This window comes from Heloderma suspectum, chromosome 3 (assembly GCF_057233095.1).
Source record: "Heloderma suspectum isolate Gila_16-S chromosome 3, 16-S_ref, whole genome shotgun sequence".
Lineage (NCBI taxonomy): Eukaryota > Metazoa > Chordata > Lepidosauria > Squamata > Helodermatidae > Heloderma > Heloderma suspectum.
In genome coordinates this window covers 278,245,334-278,268,295 of record NC_139460.1, presented here as the reverse complement: position 1 = coordinate 278,268,295, position 22,962 = coordinate 278,245,334, and the positions used below count along the sequence as shown (strand labels likewise).

General features: G+C 41.8%; 1 protein-coding gene across 3 annotated transcripts in view; it reads right to left on the bottom strand.

The window, feature by feature from the left end:
* Positions 1 to 2,246: 2,246 nt before the first annotated feature.
* Positions 2,247 to 22,962, bottom strand: part of PXYLP1 (2-phosphoxylose phosphatase 1) — a 113,080-nt gene continuing 92,364 nt past the window's right edge. For all 3 annotated transcript variants that reach the window (XM_084847092.1, XM_084847093.1, XM_084847094.1), the window contains 2 exons: positions 8,578 to 8,717; positions 2,247 to 4,889 (listed from right to left, as the gene is read on the bottom strand). In XM_084847092.1, the coding sequence (XP_084703218.1) occupies positions 3,958 to 4,889; positions 8,578 to 8,717 (1,072 nt within the window). In that variant the 3' untranslated portion in view covers positions 2,247 to 3,957. The remainder of the gene's footprint in view (positions 4,890 to 8,577; positions 8,718 to 22,962) is intronic.

Below are 22,962 nucleotides of genomic sequence, written 5' to 3'. Positions count from 1 at the left end.
TGACCACACGTGAGAGGGCCTTCTTTGCAGAGGCCCCACACCTTTGGAACAAGTTGCCATCAGAGATCCACCATGCTCTATCATTCCAGGCTTTTAAGAAGGCCTTGAAAACATTATTTTACCGTGGCCTTCTCTTGAAATGACTGCTACTGTTGCTGTTACTGCCATTATCATTGTTGCTGGTTTTATTGTTGGCTTTTATTGTTGCTTTTATCGCTGTTAATATTTTAACTGTTTTATGTACTTTATTGCTGTAAGCCACCTTGGGAGGGCTTCTGCCCTGAAAGGCAGCCAAGACATGTTTTAAATAAATAAAAATAAATACAAAATGATGGTGAAAAGCCCCAAGCTTAGATACAAATGAATCCTTTTCTCGTTTCATAAATTCACCTTTTCTCTCTTCGGAAGAGAACGATTTCAATTACTGACTAAATAACTGTTTTATTATGTTTGGCCACTAGAGGGGAGTCCAAGCCCATTGCAGTTTAGGAAAAAAAGAATAAAACCACCATTTAATTGCCATTGTGCAGCATTGTGCTTTACTTGCTTGCAGAGAACAGACTCACATTCTAGAAAATGGATCTCAGTCTTAAGTAATAGTGTAGATGTGGAGCTTGACGGCAATGGTGAGACAGTTGAAATAAACTGTTTAAGAAGAAAAGCACAAGTCTTGCTACCTTTTCTTTCAGAGTACCCAGATATAGATCTGAAAATGTTTAAGGAAAGAAAGGAACTGCTGCTAATTAGTGACACAGTTTGGATTCCAAAATAGCAATATGCCAATATAATGTATGCCTAATTTCCTTCTCTCTTTTTTTTACAGACATACAAATAACATATCTCCTAACAGGAGTATATTCTTATGTTCTCCCATATGTATGCCCCACCCCCGCCCCGGCCAAATCTGCCCAATCTGGATATATCCATGTTGCAGCAAGCCATTCCGAAATCTAGTATGATGAATGGCAGTATATAAATTTTTCAAATAAACAAACTATCCCATGAATGCATTTTCATATGGAAGACTGCCATGTTCTCAGTCCTGTAAGCAGGATAAATTCCTGTAAATAGAAATTCAGCTTTGGCATTAAAGCAAGCAATTTACCTAACTATAGGCAACTGATGGCAGGGGTTGGGGGTGCAGAATCATATGCAGCCAATTTATTAGAAACTGTCACAAAGTGGTGTTTAAAAATTAGTCACACACACTATATTCACAATCTCACTTTTCACTGGGATGAAAGGGTTATGTTGTTAATGGAGTGCTACCTAACAAGCGCTATGGTCCATGGGGTCACGAAGAGTCAGACACGACTGAACAACAACAACCTAACAAGCATGTGAAAGTGGCAGAATATAAGTAACATTGCTAGTTATTGCAAATTCTGTTCTCCTTGAAACTGAATGCATCATCTTCCCAAGTTGCCTCTGCTGTCTTTCTCCATAATCTAGCACTGGTATCTTCCCAGTATTTGTGATCTTCTGTATCAAATGCAGATCTTTATGCAACAAGTTTGCAGGTGTATGAGACAGACAGAAACTACTCGATACGCACAGCCTAATCTCATTTTGACTATGCTTTCTTTCGACATGCTGCTGTTTGTAATGGGAGCACTAATTACAAATCAGTCCAAAGGCTCAGAAAAACCGATTTGCTTCAGGATGCTTCTGAGGACATCCACTTTGCCTTTGATAAGCCCTGAATCTCTCCATAGCGGCCAACTTCAGGATTTGTCTGAACTGAATGAACACCAATAGTTAATATCTCTGTTGTAATTTACAAAGATTGAAGACTTTTGTATAGAATTGTTTTAAGGTGATTGGTGTTACCTTTTCCCTCTATGTTCATTTCTTGTCCTCCTTTATGGTGGAAAACTACTTCAGGTATAAAACTTAAAGCCAATACATGGAATTCTCCTTTCGGTGGCTGCTTTTCTTCTTTGTCCATGAGAAATCCCTGCTCTTGAGGAACAGGTAGCCTGACTGGTTTACCCAGGTGAAACCACCTCAATCTGCACTGAAGAGCATAAGATTGTGGGTTTTGCATGGGACAACAGTTTAACTTTACCACAAAGACAGTAGTAACCAAGCTTTATATTTGAAGCTTGCTGCTTTTGTGAAGTTACATTTTCTTAAGCTGGGTTCGCCAAGCCACTTTCCACAACACAGTCTTACTAAATTCCTTATGAGATCTGTGATTACTCTAGGTTACTTCAGTACAAATGGTTTAGGCTGTAGATCTACTGTAATAAAATACTGAAATTTTAATATTCTTGCAATGTATCCAGCATCTCTACTTAAAACCAATAAAGTTGCAATAACCATTGGTGTAACAACAAATATTTAACACAATCAGTTAAGCAAAGATCAATTTTACATGTACTATTTTCAACACCAGATACCAAAAGATTAGTGTTGAATCACCACCATCAAGAATTTTTCAAAACTTTATTTATAGAAACATTCGAATGCATCATTTTCAAAAGGGGGCTGAAGTACCAATAAAGTTAGAACACAAATCACAGCTCCTTTTAATTGCTAGCACCATTTCAGCTTGTCACACACTAAATTATGGTCTCTGGGTGTGTACAACTCCAACATTACAAAATGTAGCATTCCAATAGTAACAAAAAGTTCTTCCAAGCTGTCTAAAAATAGTGTATGAAGAAAACATTTTAAAATTGAGTTAATATGCATTATTAGTTTATCAAGTAAAATTAATCATAAGATCTCCCCCACCCCCACCCCCACCAACCTATGTTCCATGGTTAAAGGAGAAGGGTCTGAAAACAGCTTTTGCATCCCTTTTAAAAAGAAGGTAAAAAACACTTAATACACTATAGTACAGTTACATACTGTAAAAAACAAGACTGAGCTTATAAAATGTCTTCCTAGTCTATAAAAGTACTAAATAGACTACAAAATTAAGCATTAAGTCAAGTTCTCTTTTGGCCACATGCAGCCATTACAACAAACTGCTAAACACATTGCCAGCACAAATGGATTAAACACATATACAGAAAGAAGTATATTAAAAGGCAGATTTGAAGTTTTCTATTTCCTATGTAACTCCTCTACATTTAGTTCCGAATCCTTTTCTAGCATCTGGCACAACTTGTAATTTGTGTTCAGAGTACACATAAAGTGCTAAAAGTGCAAAGAACAGAACCAGGGGTTGCTTTGTATATGATATGGTAGCTTAGTTCTTAATTAAAAAACACTTCCACAAAGAGACTGTAATGCTTGTAAATGACTTCCTATATGGATTGGCCCACAATAGCATTTCTGACAATGTTGGTATTCCCAGGAAGTCACTGCATGCTGGCATAGAGATTTTCCACGTGTCCCAACCAATCAACATGAGAAGCCTTGTGAAATATTACAGCCTGCACCAAACAGTAATAGACTTCACACTATCTACATCACGTATGAAGTAACTCCTGTATAGTAGCTAAAGGTTCAGTGTTCCGGAGTCTTGTGTGCAGAAAGCATTTGAATGCATGCACAAAAATAAAAGTGGCTATAATTTACTTTTGTTCAAAGAAAAAGAACTGACACTTTAGGAATACTTCAGCATAAGAAATATTTGTGGAAGGAAGAAATACTTTCTGTTATGATAACTGTTAGAAAGTTTGTGTTTGCTTTACATTAGCAACATTTGTAGTGGAATAACAAGGAACCAGAATATATTCATTCAGTTCTTCAAGCAATATCCATTTTTACAGCAGCTAAGAGACAAATCAAGTTGAGCACACAGAAAATAATTCCTGTCCTGCCAGGAGTGACAGCTATTATACATTTCTGACATTTCTCATCTACAATGAGATTTGGCAAAAATTATAACCATTTCAAGCTATATTCATTTGCACTTGGGCACACTAGAATTTGACAGTGTCAAGATTTCTCAGACAGAGACATTTTGACAAAACAAAATGTAACATTTTATTTCTCCCTCATTTAGAATGGTCTCCTGCGACATGCATCGTAATAATTGGTGCTATTAAAAGGTGAAAACATGTCCTGCTTAACAAAATGGACAAATTTCTCCAAAGGGCACATCAGCTTGCCATAATGTTTGTTATAATCCCGGCAGAAAGAAGTCTGGAATGTGACATCGACGCCATTATAAAGGATGCGAATAAAGTGTTCCTTATATTTCTTTCCATCTTTCCATAGCTCAAAGACTAGTCTAGCTGCAAATCTTGGAAACCGGGCCTCAGTAATGCCTAAGGCACTAAGAACAGGTGACAAAGTGACATCATGAGCAGAGTAAAGGACAAATAATTCTTCTCTCTTGCCTTCTGCAATGCGCTGCATACGATTAACTGTCTGGTTAAGGATAGGATGAGTGGCCAGTAGGGCATACAAGTAGTAATATTTCTTCTCCTGCCTCTCTTTTTCATCTTCAAGTTGATGTGTCTTGATTACTTTAAAGTGCTCGATGTCAATGCAGCCATTCTTAGTACATGGGAAACTGACATTATGGCAAAAAAGGCACAACATAGAATCTATAGGGTTAGAAGCCCTTAACTGCCTTGTAGGTATGCCGACTATTCTTGCCATATCTGCATATGTTTTCTCCAAATTTATGTTTTTCACTCGTAGGCTATACTGACGACGCTGTTCTTCCTCTAGGTAATGGTTTCTTATTGGGCAATCACAATTTCCAGAACAAAAAATTGTGCTCCATTGGTTCCTAAAGTTAATTTTCTTCCAGTCAAATTCTGGCAGGAATGAATAGAGTAATGCCAGCCCACTCTGTAGTGTTCGACTCTTTCCAGTTGTCTCCAAATACAAATGTTTACTGGTCCAGTCACTTGGTACCAAATTATGCTTCTTTATATAAATATCCCGTAGCAGTTGACCATTTTGCAAGTGTTGTACAATCCCTTTTAAAAAGGGGGAAGGGGAAAGACAGGGGGGAAAAAGAGATTATCAATGTTCCATCTAAGAGAGTGCACTCCCCAGTGGGTTACAAATAATTAGCACTTATTTAATTTGGGTCCTATGTAGCTAGGTATGAACAATCAAATCTTGGCTCGAATTTGCTCTTATGCAGGACAGCATAAATAGGGACACATTGCTAAGCATATATTAACAAACCCTAAATTAGATGTTAGCATTCCATATTGCTCAGTAGGAAAATGGAACAGCTGCTTCAATAACTTTATCAAACAGCTTAGGCATGAACAGAACTTTAAGAAGTATTAAAAGGGGAAGAAAATTTGACAAGCTATGAAAAAATACAATGAGCTTCTTTCTCCAAAGTTAATCATCTATCAGTTATGAGACCTCAGTTTAGTTTCTAAGAAGTAATTCTTTTAACACTGTGTTGCCCAGAAAAATACACAATGCCAGAGAAACTGCAACTTACAATTCTTGATGGAACCTGCATATTCTGAATACAAATTGAGCACTTTCAAATAACAAATCAAAGCCAAAACTCATGCATGTTCCGTGAGAAGTCATATTGGCACTTCCTATTTTATTTTTAGTTTTGTACTGTAAAAGCAGCAGAGCTAGTACTGACAGTTCATATGACACGGTGATGATAAAACTGCTGTTTGTTCCCACGTAACTTCATTGGGAAGACTGTTTTGTAAGCAGGCTGGGCCTCCCATTAGGCAGGCTGAGGCAAACAATTCAGGCAGTGGACTGTGGAAAAACGGCACATCGTGGCTAGGCACTCCTCCTATCCCACTGTATCCTGCTTGCCCAGTATGGTGCTGCCGCTGCTGCTTGCCTGCCTTTACTTTGTTTTGTGTCAGGTTGGGGGCCTCCACCTGCTGCCCTTCCATCCACTGCAGCCATTTTCAACCTATCATGAAGCAAGGGGCGCCTCCAAGCTCAGGAGGGGGGCTGAGGAGGAGCAGAGAAAATGTGTGGCCCTGGCCCGCCACCTGCTTGCCAGTTCACCCACGGCTGATGCTGCTAATCTGCCCCTCCCCCACGCCCCTGAAAGATGAGCCCCTGACAAGCAAGAAGCTGGCACAGCAATGAGCCTTTTTGTCATGGATTGAAGCTACAGAGCAGCCACTTCATTGGCCCTTCGTGCAGCTGCCATGGAGGAGGGGAGGTGGCAGTGGAGGTGGAGGGCGTGGGACAGACAGAAGCCACGCCTCCCAGACATGCCTCGGTCACCATGCCTCCCAGCAGAGGAGAGGTGGAGGAAAAGTGGCACTCCCTATCCAGCTTCTCCCTCTATAAATCAGCCAGCTTTGGAACCTCCCCAGTTTTCTTCTTCACACTCCCGGCATCCAACATCAAACTCGAATCAAATGTTGCTTTCCCACATTCTCTTCTCATTTCCACCCACATCACTTGGGGATGGGACCCACATTCACACACACTCCTCCAATCCTAAACCATTGTTTTCCAGCTCCATCAATGGATCTTATTTCCAAGCAAGTTTGCTGAGAGATTGCAGCCTGGCAGTTTGAACCTGTGCACATCTATGAATAAGCAAGTCCCACTCACAGAGAAAGCCTACACGTTTACTCTGAAAGAAGTTCCATAATATTCAGTGGAGCTTACTTCTCTGCATAGAGTTTCAGCCTGAGAAGGAAGCGGAGGCGGGGGGGGGGGTAGGAAGGAGGGAGGGAGGGAGAGGGAGGCTCTTACTGGCTTGGGTGTGAATGGGCTTTGAAGTTATCTGGTAAAACATTCTGTTTCACACCACAATCCTATCCATACATACTCAGAAGTAAGTTCCATTGAGTTCAATGGGTCTTACTTCCAGATAGTGTATATAGGACACAGCCTTAATTTCCAGTAAGCTGCAAGTGATAGGACTGGGGATTCTGCTGTGCTTGATTCTCCCTAGCCATTTCATTGTCACTGTTCACTGTTGTGATTTTCTTTTGCCACTAGAGCATGATTATGCTTCAGCCATGTCTTCAATTGAAGGGTCATCTGTCTAAAACTTGAGGTCACCTAGTGAATTTGATGGGCAGTGTAACAGACTGAGGACAGACAAAAAGGAAGTCCTTCTTCAACATTAATTTATGTGCAATTTATTGCCAACAGATGTTATGTCCACCGGCTCAGATGGCTTTAAAAGGCAATTCAACAAATTCATGGAGGAGGGGAAGTTAGGCAGGTATTAGTCATGATAAATAAATGGAATCCCCAGATGTTAGTAGATGATGGGGATATACAGCAGGGGTGAGATATTGCTGTGTTGAGTACTGTGAGAAACAGGAGGATGCTGGACTAGATGGATCCTTTGGTATGATTGTTAAGGAGAAGGCCTTATGGGGCCAAAGCTGTGGTGGGAAAAAGTAAATTTTACCTTGCATAGTTTTAGATGGTGTTTTAGTGTTTTAGGGTAGGAGAGATAGTGGGATCCTGCAAGACGATTTACAAGCCAGGCCACCTGGAGGAAGAGACGTGGGCATACCATGATCGAAGGCACCAGGATGAAGGCCTTATCAGGGGCCCAAGGTCGTAAAACAACTTGGCCTGCCAAGAGGCCAGCACAGCTGGGGAGGTGTGAAAAAACCCAGCTCATCCTCCCTGAGGGAAGGAGGGGGGATGAAAGCGTGAAGACTGGGTTTGGAATGGGATAAAAAGAGACCCAGAGCCATTCTTCTTGGTCCTTTGGTTTCCATCTGGTCTGAGTGGAAGGTGTTGGAGCGCTGGCATTAACGAAGGATCCTACTCAGAGGTGTGAGTAGGCTAGGGTTATGTAGTCTTTTATTGTTTTAGTCTGTGTTACGTTTCCAAATGGGGAGTTGATATTTCGGGAAATTCTAAATTGTACTTTGTCTTGCCTCCCTTCTCATTCCCTTACCCCTTACTAGTAAATAAACATCTACCTCAAAATCATTGCTGCTATTTCTTTTCCGGGTCAATGATAAATTCAGTGGCTACCGTCTCCTCCTCTGGGAAGGGAGGAGGCTGGGGTGTGCTTACAAGCTTAGCTGGCTTTGAGAGACAGGAGAGCTGTGGATCAAGGGGGGCTGACTGAGCCCAGAGATCTGGTCTTCCTTTACAATGATCCAGCACAGAAACAAAAGCTTAGGTCCCTTCCTTTGCATGCTCCAGCCAGTTTTTAGAGCCAGGAGCTAAGCCAAGCTGAGAAAACACATCAAGTTGTAATAATAAGAGGCTGCTTCGGTGCTTCTGGAAGCAGGCATTTAAAAGTACTTTGGGCTAGGCTTGCCAGGGTTCTTGCTTGAATGAGGTTGTTGTGATACTCCACTTCAGGCAGCAAAATATCTTGGGCCAGCTCTTATTGTTAGATATATCCATATAAAAAGGCAGGGGTGGAGGTGGGCAGAAAATGAAAACATTAAAAAAAAATTGAATGGAAGCTGCGCAAGGCTTGAATGTTTGTGCAGGCAGGGAGAAAAAGATGAGAAAAATATGTTTTTTTTCTCACAAAAAACAGCAATTTGGGGTACTGCTATTACAACCATATTAGCCTTTAGAGAGCACCAAGATGCCCCCTGGCAAAATCATTTTTAAATACTTAGAAAACATAGGAAGTTCCAATTAAAAGGCAACCAAAGAACCCCCGGGTATACCATTTTTTTTTTTGCTGGAGATGAAAATAAAACAGCTGTACACACTCACCTGTCTGTGTGAGCTCTCCCATTTCACACAGTGAATGGCTGGGGTAACGAGGCATGCTGCTCAGAGTGCCATCCATTTGGGCTTCTTCTCCTTTAGACATATGGCTAATAAAAGCTTCAAGCTGAGGATGGGAAGGCTTTCTAAAAGAGATAAACCAAAACACAAAATCTTTTAAGTGCATGAAAAAGCTGTAAAGATTAACGTACTCTAATTATGTCAATTCACATAATTTCATGAGGAAGGCATGCCTCCTGCTGGGGAGGGGGGGAACCCTGCTCCTAAAAAATGAAATATGTGGCCATGCAAATGCACACTAATGCCTGAAAAAAATGTTGGGGGGGGGAGGAGGCAGGGGGGATGGGGGACAAACAAGAACTAAAAATATACAAGACAACCTGCGTTTACATTGCTTTATATCCTTCTATAATCCATGTGGCAGCCTCTCAGATTAGCCATTTTGCTGGCAGGTCAATATTAGCTTCCTAAATAATCCTTGAGACAGACAGACATATCAAAAATTACAGAGAAACACCATCTTTGGCAGTGGTGGGATTAGGCAATGTGTGATTTGAATCCAATTGCTGTAGGTTTGCCTTGTAAAGACAGATGTGAAAACTATGAAGAACTGTAATGAACAACAGTTAATACTATGTAGTAAAAGAGGCAGGCCAACGTTGTACCCTCCAGATGTTTTGGACTACATCTCCTATAATACTTACCATTAACTTTGCTGGCTGCACTGTTGGGTGTTGTAGTCCAAAGCATCTGGAGGGCACAAGGTTGCCTATTGCTGTATAGTACCTAATCCTTCAACATTTGTACCAAACTATTCCCTAGAGTCAATGTTTGTATGTAACTACCATGTGCGCTATTCAAAAGTCAAAGTTCTGATTGCTGGAAGTCACTGAGAACCTCAGGGATAATATTTTAAAATATCTCTACTAACATGCCTTTTTCAAACTGACATGTTCAATAATCATAAATTTCAAAAATAGAACAATCAAGATGATTTTAGTTTTCAGAAGTTCTTGTTTGATCAGAAACATCTTACATTCTTACTGAAGGATGGTATTTCTCATCTATATATAGCTTTCTCATATATTTAGGGCTATCACCATTTTTTATAAGCACTTGTATTAAAAATATTTTGTCTAAAAAGCAGTAAGTTGCCAAATTAATCAGGGCATTTTTAACTGATCAAAAATTTAATGGGATTAATCTAACTAATTATTGCTGCCCTTGATATTTTATTTCAGTAATTCTTTGTTGTTGTTGTTCAGTCGTGTCCGACTCTTCGTGACCCCATGGACCATAGCACGCCAGGCCTTTCTGTCCTGCGCTCTCTCCCGGAGCGTGCTCAAGTCCATATTCATTGCATCAGTGATGCTATCTAGCCATCTCATCCTCTGCCGTCCCCTTCTCCTTTTGCCCTCAGTCTTTCCCAGCATCAGGGTCATTTCCAGAGAGTTTTCTCTTCGCATTAGGTGGCCAAAATATTTGAGCTTCAGTTTCAGTATCTGTCCTTCCAATGAGCACTCAGGGTTGATTTCCTTTAGGATGGACTGATTTGACCTCCTTGCAATCCAGGGGACTCTTAAGAGTCTTCTCCAGCACCACAGTTCAAAAGCATCGATTCTTCGGCGCTCAGCCTTCCTTATAGTCCAGCTCTCACAGCCATACGTTATCACTGGGAAAACCACAGCTTTGATTAGACGGACCTTTGTCAGCAAGGTGATGTCTCTGCTTCTGATTATGCTGTCTAGGTTTGCCATAGTTCAAACCCATTCTGACTAAAGCAAGTATCATTGACTGCCAACCCTGCTGGCCATCAGACTCCCTGCCTGAGCTGACGGAGGTGGTCTTCGACTTGGTGTTAAGGACCCCTAGGATGATGGTCCTGGGGGATCTCAACTTCCATGCCAAGGCCACTGTATCCGGGACAGCTCAGGACTTCATGGCTGCCATGACAACCATGGGGCTGTCCCAACATGTCATCGGCCCAACGCATGTAAAAGGACACATGCTTGATCTGGTTTTCTCGACTGGGCAGGAGGATGGTGATCTGAAAGTGGAGGAATTAACATCTGTCCCATTGTCATGGTCAGATCACTTCCTGTTGAGGTTTAGACTCTTGGCAGCCTTCCCCCTCTGCAAGGGTAGGGGACCTATTAAAATGGTCTACCCCTGGAGGCTAATGGATTCTGATGGATTCCAGAGGGCTCTGGGGGATTTTCCTGCTGGTATGGCTGGTGCTCCTGTCGAAGCCCAGGTCGCTTTGTGGAATGCAGAGATGACTCGGGCGGTTGACATGATCCTGCTCAAGCGCCCTCTCCCTCTGAGCAGAGCCCGGCCAGCTCCTTGGTATACACCTGAGCTGAGGGCAATGAAGCAAGAGGGGAAACAGCTAGAACGCAGGTGGAGGAAAACTCGTGCTGAGTCTGACCGAACACAGGTAAGAGCTCACTATCGAGCCTACTCTGTGGCGGTGAGGGTGGCAAAGAGACAGTTCTTTTTCACCAGCATTGCATCTTCTCAGTGTCGTCCAGCGGAGATTTTCCGAATGGTTTGCAGCTTGTTACATTCTGGGCCAGGGAGAGAAACTGTGGAACCCTCGGTTGCACGCTGTGACAAGTCTGCGCGGCACTTTGAAGATAAAGTCGCTCAGATTTGTCATGAATTGGACACCACGATTAATGCAGTTCCATTGGTAGAGGCGTTCAGAGCACCGTCTGGTCCAGTTTTATTGGATGAGTTTTGGTTATTGAGGCGTGAGGATGGAGACAAGGTACTTGGCCAAGTCCAACTGACCACTTGTGTGCTTGACTCTTGCCCTTCATGGCTTATTAAATCAAAAAAGGAGGGGATGTTTAGCTGGGTCCAGGAGGTTGTAAATTCCTCGAGAGAGGGAGTGGTGCCAGCCTCTTTAAAAGAGGTGATAATCAGACCACTCCTGAAAAAGCCTAACCTGGACCTGGAGGATGTTAACAATTATAGGCCAGTGGCCAACATCCCCTTCTTGGGCAAGGTGCTTGAGCGGGTGGTTGCAGGACAGCTCCAGGCACTCTTGAATGAAATGGATTATCTAGATCCATTTCAATCAGGTTGCAGGCCTGGTTCTGGAACGGAAATTGCCTTGGTCGCCCTGTGGGATGACCTTTGCCGGGAGAGGGACAGGGGAGTGTGACCCTGTTGATTCTCCTGGACCTCTCAGTGGCTTTCGATACCATTGACCATGGTATCCTTCTGGATAGGTTGTCTGGGTTGGGAGTTGGAGGCACTGCACTACAGTGGTTCCGCTCCTACTTGGATGGCCGATTCCAGAAGGTGGTGCTGGGGGATTACTGCTCTGTGCCATGGCAATTGTGCCATGGGTTTCCACAGGGCTCTATTTTATCCCCCATGCTGTTTAACATCTACATGAAACCGCTGGGGGAGGTTATCCAGAGGTGTGGGCTGAGGTGCCATCAATATGCGGATGACACCCAGCTCTACCTCTCTTTCTCATCAAAACTAGGTGAGGCAGTGGCTGTTCTGAATCAGGGCCTGGGCACGGTAATGGACTGGATGAGGGCCAATAAACTGAAACTCAATCCAGACAAGACAGAGGTACTGTTAGTGGGTGGTTCGTCTGCCTGGCTAGGTGATATTGAACCTGTTCTCGAGGGGGTTGCACTCCCCCTAAGGATCATGTTCATAGTTTGGGGGTGCTCTTGGATCCAGAACTGTCACTTGAGGCACAGGTGAACTCAGTGGCACAGAGAACTTTTTATCAGCTTAGGCTCGTATACCAACTACGCCCTTATCTGGACAGAGATAGCCTAGCTACAGTTATCCATGCTCTGATAACTTCTCATTTGGATTACTGCAATGTGTTATACGTGGGGCTTCCTTTGAAAATGGTCCGGAAACTTCAGCTGGTCCAAAATAGGGCAGCAAGATTGTTAACAGGGACTGGCCTGCGAGCTCATATTATGCCAGTACTTTTCCACCTGCACTGGCTGCCAGTCCATTTCCAGGCCTGATTAAAAGTGCTGGTGTTAACATTCAAAGCCCTTAACAGCTTGGGGCCAGGTTACCTGAAGGATCGCCTCCTCCCATATGTGCCTGCCCGGACCTTAAGATCATCGTCAGCCCCTGCCCAAGGAAGTGAGGCGGGTGGTTACTAGGAGGGCTTTTTCTGCTGTGGCACCCCGGCTATGGAATGAGCTCCCTAGTGAGGTTCGCCTGGCACCTACATTGTATTCTTTCTGGCGCCAGGTGAAGACCTTTTTATTTTCCCAAGCATTTTAACATTTTAGCTCTTTAGACTTTTAGCTTTGCTGTTTTAAATCTGTATTTTAAATTTCTGCATTGCTGCTAGGTTTTATTCTGGCTTTATTCTCGTTTTATTCTGGTTGTTTTGTTTACTGTGGTTTTAATATTTTATATATTTTGTATTGTTTTATTGCGTGCTCTTTGGTTTTAATTTTTGTGAACCACCCAGAGAGCTCCAGCTATTGGGCAGTATAGAAAATAAATAAATAAATAAATAGGGTTTTACAAATGTTCTTTTGAAGAACAACTTAAGCATTAACGGAAGAAGACTTAAATGCAGAAAAAATAGGTCATTATTTGATGAATGGTACAGAGTAAGGCCTCATTTCCACATCAAAAGTTTAAGGTAATAAAGTCAAAGAAGTTTATCAAATGATAAATATTTCTGTTCAAGTACATGCTGAAAGGAGAAGCAACACAGAAAAGTCCAGTTTTCAATAGCTTATACTACTGACATAGTAAAATCATCAGATGACATTATTGTATCAAAAAGTAACATGAGACTACTGCCTAAACAAAACATAGAAGTGTTTCTTCAAATAATGTTGACGTACTAGTTTTAGGGAAGCTATCTACTTTCTGAATCTCATAAAATGGTAAAAGCAAATCATCAGTCCCTAAAAACCAATATACTGGCTTGCCAATACTTCCTTTGGCATGATATATCTATCTAGTATGTCCTTTAGCCTTTAGAAAAAGCTATGCGCTGCATGTTGTCACAGCAGCTTTGGCAGCTATAATGTACATCACACAAAAAAACAAAATAAGGCACAAGTGGAAAAATTCTAGCCTGGAACAAGGAGAGAAAGCAATCCACATTAAATCTGAATCACTGCTAAACTTTCTGTGTGAAATTTAGGACCAACTTTTTTATCTTATTTGATGCAGCAAAATCATTTTGGCATATCATTATATTTTCTATATCGCTTTGAGCCTCAAGATGGTTAATAATCATGGGTTATATCCAGACTACCTTAGTCAAGTTTTAGGGAACAATCCTATGGCCCCTAGACAGTGTCTGAGGCTATAGGATAGTTCGGATTCCAAGACCAAAGGTTGGAGACAGTGCTGCGACCCTAGAGCTGGGAAACAGAGCTTTGCTCCCCCTCCCCGTCAAAGCTGGTGCAGAAAGAGCCGTGTCAGCCTCTCCGAGGCTGGGAACATACCCTTAGTCCCGCTGCTGGTCATGGATCCAACCCCATACACATAAATTTGGATGCATTTAAACCCCACTGAACTTATTTATTTTATATTAATATCCAATTTAAATTTAGAAGCTGATTTCCAAAACAGGTATCCTCAATAAAATAAAAAAAACAATTTAATAAGTTAGCACACAATATCCATTTGAAGATAATGGCTACCATCCAGAGGGCTACAGAAGAAATCAGTGATTTTTTTTTTTTAAGAGTGAAACACAATTGGGTGATTGCTTTCATTTTCACTCCAATAGCCCCCTGCTAAACTGCAAACTACATTTTAAACTGGGGGTAGATTAAGGCCTGCTTTTGGACAAATCAGAGGAGGGCAAGTTGCTGGAATGAAAATTGGAAACAAAAATACCCAGCGGCATATGTGATGGGGCCTCATTGTATCAGTTTCCATTAATAGATTTGCCCTTTCATGCTGCTTTCCCATTACTTCTAGAGGTATTTGTTCTTACCTGGACAACGTAATTAATATCATAAAAGCACACAGCACTTCACAAAACCTAAACGGTTAACTAATCCCTGCTTTTAAAAGATATATATACAATTACAGTGTAAATCAATTAGTGACATCATCAGGACTAATCTTGAGCTTGCTGACATGACTTCCAGGTACAATGGGAAGACATCAACAATTTCTGCATATTTAATGAGAGGGATGAGGAGTTTAATTTTTTTAAACGATGTACTTAAATATACTAGTTTGCATTTCAAACTTCCCCTCACGTACAAGATGCGTGGCAGATTCCTACTTCACCTCTGGTATCCTGTGCTCCCTTCAAACTGAAATGACTCTTTAATTACATACAACAGGATCCAAGGTTACAGAAACTGGCATGATTTAATTAGTAAAAGTAGTAGGAGGCCAACAACAATGTTATACAAGATGTCCAGGCTAAAGTCCCACTAGCTTCAAGGTATGAACAATTACACCTGGATACCTAGAGTATGACTGGCAAATATAAATGGCTACGAAGTATCTGAACAAGATGTTCAAACTAACAGTAAAATAAAGTTAGTATTACAAAAAGTTGACTATCAAAGCTTACATTTCAATAGAGGAGCTAAAGAACCTTTTAAAAAGGCAATATAGGTCCAGTTAAAAACAACAGTCTTCTGGCACCTTAAAGACAAACAAATCTATTACAACATAAGCTTTCATGGACTATAGTCCACTTCATCAGATGCATTCTAAGTGACAGACAGGTGCGTGTGTCAGGTGAGGGGATTTGTAATCACTGAGGTCATAGGGCAATGAAATGCAAAAATCACGGAGTGATAATTCTGTTAAAGATTAACAGTAACCATCCACAAATAAATCAGTTGTGGGTGCTAAGACCATTCTGGCATTGGTAGGACGTTTGTGTTAACATCAACATGGATTTATATGTGAATAGTCAACATTAAACTTTAATATAATTGTCACACTGTGCTTTTTGCCTTTCACTTCACTCTTTCCTCAGTGATTACAATCCCCCAAACTGTGTGTGTGTGCATGTGTATGTCAACTGAGGACAACACTTCAGGTATCTCATGAAGTGGACTCTAGTCCATGAAAGTTTATGCCATAATAAATCTGTTAGTCTTTAAGGTGCCCGAAGACTTTGTTATTTTTGCTGCAACAGGCTAACAGAGTACCACTCTAGAAATATGTCCATTCTGACTTTTAAAACTCTTCCACATAAGCTGGCTCTTTGGATGCAGCTGTCTAGAGTAAATAACATCCACCCGGCACATCCAAGAATACAGGCATTGCTTCCCAGTGGCAGTGCATTTACTCATGCAGATTGCCCCTGGTGCCTGCCAAGTCAGACAGTGCTTCCTTGATGCAACTGCTTTGCATCAAATTAGTTGTATCTGTCAAATACAGTTAATATCATGGCTTCAAAATGGCAATAATATCTACCTGATGCTGTTATGAAATTTGGAAATGTGAACAAAGAAGCTGGTCAAATAAAATACAACTCTTCAATACTTTGTTCTGGACTTCTCAAAGCTACTTAAACCACAAGGGGGCACCAAACAACCACTGCAATATAAACATACTAGACTTTAGAAATGATCACCTCCATATGGTTACAAAGAGTATTCAAAGAAGCATTTCCTAAAATGCAAAGGAGTTGTCTTTGTGAAACCTCATCCAGTGAAAAGTAGAGAAAGATCAAGAAACAATAGTTTTGCAGGCCTACTAGATATTGTCAGAAAAACAACATTCCATTAATAGACTTAAATCTCAAAAGTAGTTTTCAAATTAATCATGTGTGGATTTCAGTATGGACAGCTGAAAAATCATGCAGCTTTTTCTTGCTATACCAATCTGAACACTGCACAGTTTCATTACTTATTTATTCAATACATTTATATCCCGCTTCTCAGATGAAGGATTGGACACAGGCACATATAAATATACAAAAGCAATATCAAACATGAGGAAATTAAGTCAAGTCGAAGTTGCTGAGAGCAGAACACATGTATTAACTACATAGTCAGGTAAGCCCAGTTTGCTTATATTAATGTATATATTTGAAACAGACATGTCAAATTGGTCCCCCCTTTTTTTTTCTTTATTAATAGTGTTGCAAATGATTACTGGGTATGGATATGATTTCTCTTATGTTCTGTTCTTCTTTCTTCTTTCGTGGCTTTCCCCTACTCCCTTTCTTCTTTTTTTGCTGTTATTATTTGCAAATAATTAAACAAAATTCTGGATGTACACTTGCAGCACTATTCTATGCATATTTTACTGGAAAAAAGTCCCAATATGTTCAGTGGGGCTTAGTCCCAGGTAGACGTACGCAGGATTGCAGCCTTGGTGATCTTGTTATATTATTACAGTTTTAAAAAACAAAGATGACCCTCCTATTTTACACAGGTTTGCCATATACATTCCCTTTCTTCTTTCCAGCCCGATAGCTATAGTGATTCTGAGGTGTGTGTGCTGTCTGTAGCAGCTACACAACTTCATACTGTGTGATCACATATATTTGTTGACAGTTATTGCCCTATGAAATCTTTAACTCGGCCAAGGCAGATCTATGTCCCTCATACCAAAAACCTGTCCACAATGCAGAGGCCACATAGACCTTTCTACATGTGCACAGAACTGACAGAGTCATATAATAGTAAGCAATAACCTAATCCTGTCAAGCTTCATGTTCACTAATTGCAGAGCAAATGTCAACTTTACCATCACACAAAAGAAGGTAAATATTTCCAGAAATGGTAACTGTACAACATACTTATCAGACGTGCAATAACAATTCATGAGTTCTGGGATACAAGGCAAAAGCTATGGTTATGCAATTCTCGGCATTCTTGACCATTGGTCAAGCTGGCTGTGGGTTCCTGTGTGGTGAAGTCCAATACACCCAGAGGGCACCAGACTGGGCAAGACTGCACTAAAACATCTGAAGTAATCTAATTTATTACTAAGAAAAAGCAGCTCTAACAATACAACTTTCATCACTCTGTAACTATCATTCTTGCCTCCAAAATACATGAAAATGATAGCCACAACGGACAGGTTTTCTCGCTACAGTTTTAAGACTAATACGATGTAGGAGCTTCTTTGCAAACTAAAAAAGGTATATGCAGTTTCTTTGAAAGCAGAGTTATATAATCTGAACAGAACTTTGTAAAAAATCAAATTTGGCGGGTGGGGGAGGAATCAGTAAAGCCACAGATGGCCTTATGTGTCCATGGAGAAGAAGAATAAAAGCTATCTGGAGAAGATACCAAGGATAAGGTTACATTAATACTTCTACTCTGTTTTTATGTCCCCACATCTTTGAGGACCTAATTTCATAGATTTCTCTGTATACCTGCGTAGCAAAATAGCAGCACAGGCAGATATCCACTTACGATTTTCATTGGCTGAAAGATCACCCATTAAGACAAATGAGGAACATATGTTTGAGCATGTAACACAAGATTATGTAGTGGTGCTGCCTTTGACTGGTGAACTGAGGAAGAACTTTGGTGGTTGAGCTTCATCAAGAATATCTGAAGATAAGCATGAAGTTAGGTCTGTCATGTTGGTCACTGGTTCTTTGTTTGGCTTTCAGTTTCCATTTCATCTTTCCTTTTAAATGGGACCAAGAAGACCAGGCATGATACAGTTGACTGGTGTCTCCTCTTTGAAAATCTCCTTGTGGGTCTGGAAATGGGACTTGGAGGCATTACTACTTGCAAACATTTGCAAGTATGGCCAAGAAACAAACCGCACCCTTACAGGCAATAATTTCACTAGGTGCTAGAGAAACAGGAAAGAAGTCTTTACTAAATTGTTAATAACATTTGAATGAAATCATAGTGATATTCTTATCAGTTCAAGCTATGTGCAAGTGTAAGTACAGATTCCATTTGTTAAGAAAACTACCTGTAACTGTAGTTCTTCGAGTGTCATCTGTGCATTCACGCATGTGGGCTCTGCGCCTGCACGGACCCTTGATTCAGGAAACTTCTACAGCTGAGGAATTTTGGAGGGAATCCTTTCCCCACTGTCCCAGTGTACATGTCCCTAGAGGATCCCCGCTCATTCCTTCAGTTCCTTGAGACCAACATTATAGCCTTGGGACCGAGAAGAAATATTCTTAGGTACTCAACATCAAACTCGAGTAAGACACCAAAGAGGGGATGGCAGGTGGATGACCACTCGAAGAATTACATTTACAGGTAGTGACCTGTCCTTCTTCATTGTCACTGTGCATCACACACGTGAGCAAGTAGCAAGCTAACTTACAATGTGGTGGGTCAGTGTCCTATTACAATACAGAAGAAAGGACGGCATGACCGAAAGTACAGTCAGCTCTAGCCCAAACATCCAGCCTGTACTGTCTAATAAAGGTAGACGGTATTAATCATGATGCAGCACAGCACAGTTCAGAGATGGCAATCCCTCTGTCGAACGTGACCAACGTCCCTACTGCACAAGTAGAGTGAGCTCGGACTGGGGCAGACAATTTGAGTCCAGCCAGCTCATACGATGGTTCAATAGTCTTTACAAGTCAGGACACAAGTCGTTGAACCAAAAGCAGCAGGCCCTTATGTTTGCCACCGTAACATACCAACAGGTGAGGAAAAGTCGGAATTGTTCAGTCCTTGACTTATAGAAGGCGAAAGCATATCAAGCGTGTGCAAGGTTGACTCCAGAGGTGTAGATGGGGAAGTAAAGAATGCAGGCCAAATAATGTCCTGGTTTAAATGAAAATCCAACACGACTTTGGCAAGGAGGTGGGGTCTGGTCTGAGGATCACCTTGTCTTGTTGAAAAGTGAGGTAAGGCTGGTCTACTCTGAGTACACTGAGTTCACTGACTCTGTGAGTGGATGTAACAGCTGCCAAAAGCTCCACTTTCCAAGAAAGGAGGCTTAGGTCTGTATTTGATCGGTTCTATGAAGGCCTACAACACCTTCTAGAACTAACACCAAAAAAAGATGTCCTCTTCATCATAGGGGATTGGAATGCTAAAGTAGGAAGTCAAGAAATCACCAGGATAACAGGCAAGCATGGCCTTGGTGTACAAAATGAAGCGGGACAAAGGCTAATAGAGTTTTGCCAAGAGAACACGCTCATCATAGCAAACACTCTTTTCCAACAGCACAAGAGGCGACTCTACACATGGACATCACCAGATGGTCAATATCGAAATCAGATTGATTATGTACTTCGCAGCCAAAGATGGAGAAGCACTATACAGTCAGTAAAAACAAGACCTGGAGCTGACTGTGGCTCAGATCATGAGCTGCTTCTTGCAAAATTTCGGCTAAAATTGAAGAACGTCGGGAAAACCACTAAACCGTTCAGGTATGACCTAAATCATATCCCTTATGAATATACAGTGGAGGTGACAAATAGATTTAAGGGATTAGACCTCATAGAGTGCCTGAGGAACCATGGACAGAGGTCCGTAACATTGTTCAGGAGGCAGCAACAAAATCCATCCCAAAGAAAAAGCAATGCAAGAAAGCAAAGTGGCTGTCTGATGAGGCTTTACAAGTAGCTGAGGAAAGAGGGGAAGCGAAAAGCAAGGGAGAAAGGGGAAGATATATCCAACTGAATGCAGAGTTCCAGAGAATAGCAAGGAGAGACAAGAAGGCCTTCTTAAATGAACAATGCAAAGAAATGGAGGAAAACAATAGAATGGGAAAGACTAGAGATCTCTTCAAGAAAATCGGAGATATCAAGGGAACGTTTTGTGCAAAGACGGGCATGATAAAGGATAAAGAAGGCAGGGACCTAACAGAAGCAGATGAGATTAAGAAGAGGTGGAAAGAATACACAGAAGAACTATACAGGAAAGATCTGAATGTCCCTGATAGCCATGATAGTGTGGTCACTGAACTTGAGCCGGTCATCCTAGAGAGTGAAGTCAAGTGGGCCTTAGGAAGCATTACTAACAACAAAGCTAGCGGAGATGACAGTATTCCAGCTGAGCTTTAAAATCCTAAAAGATGATGCTGTTAAAGTGCTGCAATCAATATGCCAACACATTTGGAACACTCAACAGTGGCCACAAGACTGGAAAAGGTCAGTTTACATTCCAATCCCAAAGAAGGGCAATGCCAAAGAGTGTTCAAACTACCGTACAATTGCGATCATTTCACATGCCAGCAAGGTGATGCTCAAAATCCTACAAGCTAGGCTTCAGCAGCATGTGAACCGAGAACTACCGGAAGTACAAGTGGGGTTTCGAAGAGGCAGAGGAACTAGAGATCAAATCACCAACATTTGCTGGATCATGGAGAAAGCAAGAGAATTCCAGAAAAATGTCTACCTCTGCTTCATTTACTACGCTAAAGCCGTTGATTGTGTGGATCATTGTGGCAAATTCTGAAAGAGATGGAGTACCAGACCACCTTACCTGTCTCCTGAGAAACCTGTATGAGGGTCAAGAAGCAACAGTAAGAACCAGACATGGAACAACCGATTGGTTCAAAACTGGGAAAGGAGTACTACAAGGCTGCATATTGTCGCCCTGCTTATTTAACTTATATGCAGAGTACATCATGAGAAACACCGGGTTGGATGAATCACAGGTCGGAATTAAGATTGCCGGGAGAATTATCAACAACCTCAGATATGCAGACGATACCACCCTAATGGCAGAAAGCGAAGAGGATCTCAAGAGCCTCTTGTTGAGGGTGAAAGTGGAGAGTGCAAAAGCTGCTTTGAAACTCAACATTAAAAAAACTAAGATCATGGCATCTGGCCCCATCACTTCCTGGCATATAGAAGGGGAAGAAATGGAAGCAGTGACAGATTTTATTTTCTTGGGCTCCAAGATCACCGCAGACGGTGACTGTAGCCATGAAATTAAAAGACGCTTGCTCCTTGGGAGGAAAGCTATGGCAAATCTAGACAGCATAGTAAGAAGCAGAGACATCACCTTGCCGACAAAGGTCCGTATCATCAAAGCTATGGTTTTCCCAGTAGTAATGTATGGCTGTGAGAGCTGGACTATAAGGAAGGCTGAGTGCCAAAGAATTGATGCTTTCGAACTGTGGTGCTGGAGAAGACTCTTACGAGTCCCCTGGACTGCAAGGAGGTCAAACCAGTCCATCCTAAAGGAAATCAACCCTGAGTGCTCATTGGAAGGACAGATACTGAAGCTGAAGCTCAAATATTTTGGCCACCTAATGCGAAGAGAAAACTCCCTGGAAAAGACCCTGATGCTGGGAAAGACTGAAGGCAAAAGGAGAAGGGGACGGCAGAGGATGAGATGGCTAAATAGCATCACCGATGCAATGAATATGAACTTGAGCACACCCCGGGAGACAGCAGGGGACAGGAAGGCCTGGTGTGCTATGTTCCATGGGGTCACGAAGAGTCAGACATGACTTAACGACTGAACCAACAACAACAACAACAACAACAACAACAAAAGGGCTTGTATGAAAGTGCTTTAGGAGGATAGAATAGTTCCGAAGATGGGAAGGCAAGCAGAGGGACGAAGAAGAAAGACTCCAGTCAAAGGCGGTGTTTATTTTTGCTGTCAGTTTTGTGGTGGTAACTATGAAACCTAGACGTCAAGAAAGAGTTTCCTGATGCCACCAGCTGAGAACGCTGCTGCTGTGATGAAGCCGGTTGTTGGGGCTTGTATCTGGTGGTACAGCCTTAGAACCAGCGTCATTGTCGGGGTGGCTGCTGGGGCATAAACCTCATATGATGTGCCATGGTACGGGGCTTCTGTACCAAACCTAATGCATCATCAGTCCTGTCATTAAACAGGCCCTGACCATCAAATGGGGAGATCTTCAATGCAGGCTCTAGTTTCCTGGGGAAGGGCAGCATACCTCAACCAGGCATGACAACTCAGAACGATGGAACCAACGAGGACTTTTGAATCACAACTGACTTGATGGCAAGACATTTTTATTTGTTGTCTCGATAACTTCATCAGCTTGGATTGAAAGAGGCGGCCCAGTTCCTTCTTGTCATTCAGAAGATGCTCAAAGAGGTGACTAATCTTGTCCCTCAGAAGCAGCTGGTACCCTGACACAGCTGCCTGATAATTCAAAATCTTTAGGCCCATCGCTACAGAGGAATATAGTCTCCTAAGTAGATCAAGATATCTACCTTCCTTATCTGACAAGAATGTGCCCTCCGTGACTTTCCTTGCACTGCCTCGACAACCATTGAATTTGAAGCAGGATGTTTAAACAGGTATTCAGTGTTAGCTTCCTGGTCACGATACATTCCTTCTGAACGCATAGTGGAGGGAACTTTCCAAGATTGTTTAATAGTCTCTTCCAGTGCCGGAAGGAGTGGTATGGCCACAGGCCAGGAAAGTTCTGCATTCACCATATTGAAAACTGGATCCTGCACTGTAGAGGTCACTTGCTGGGTTTCCAAGCCCAGGGACT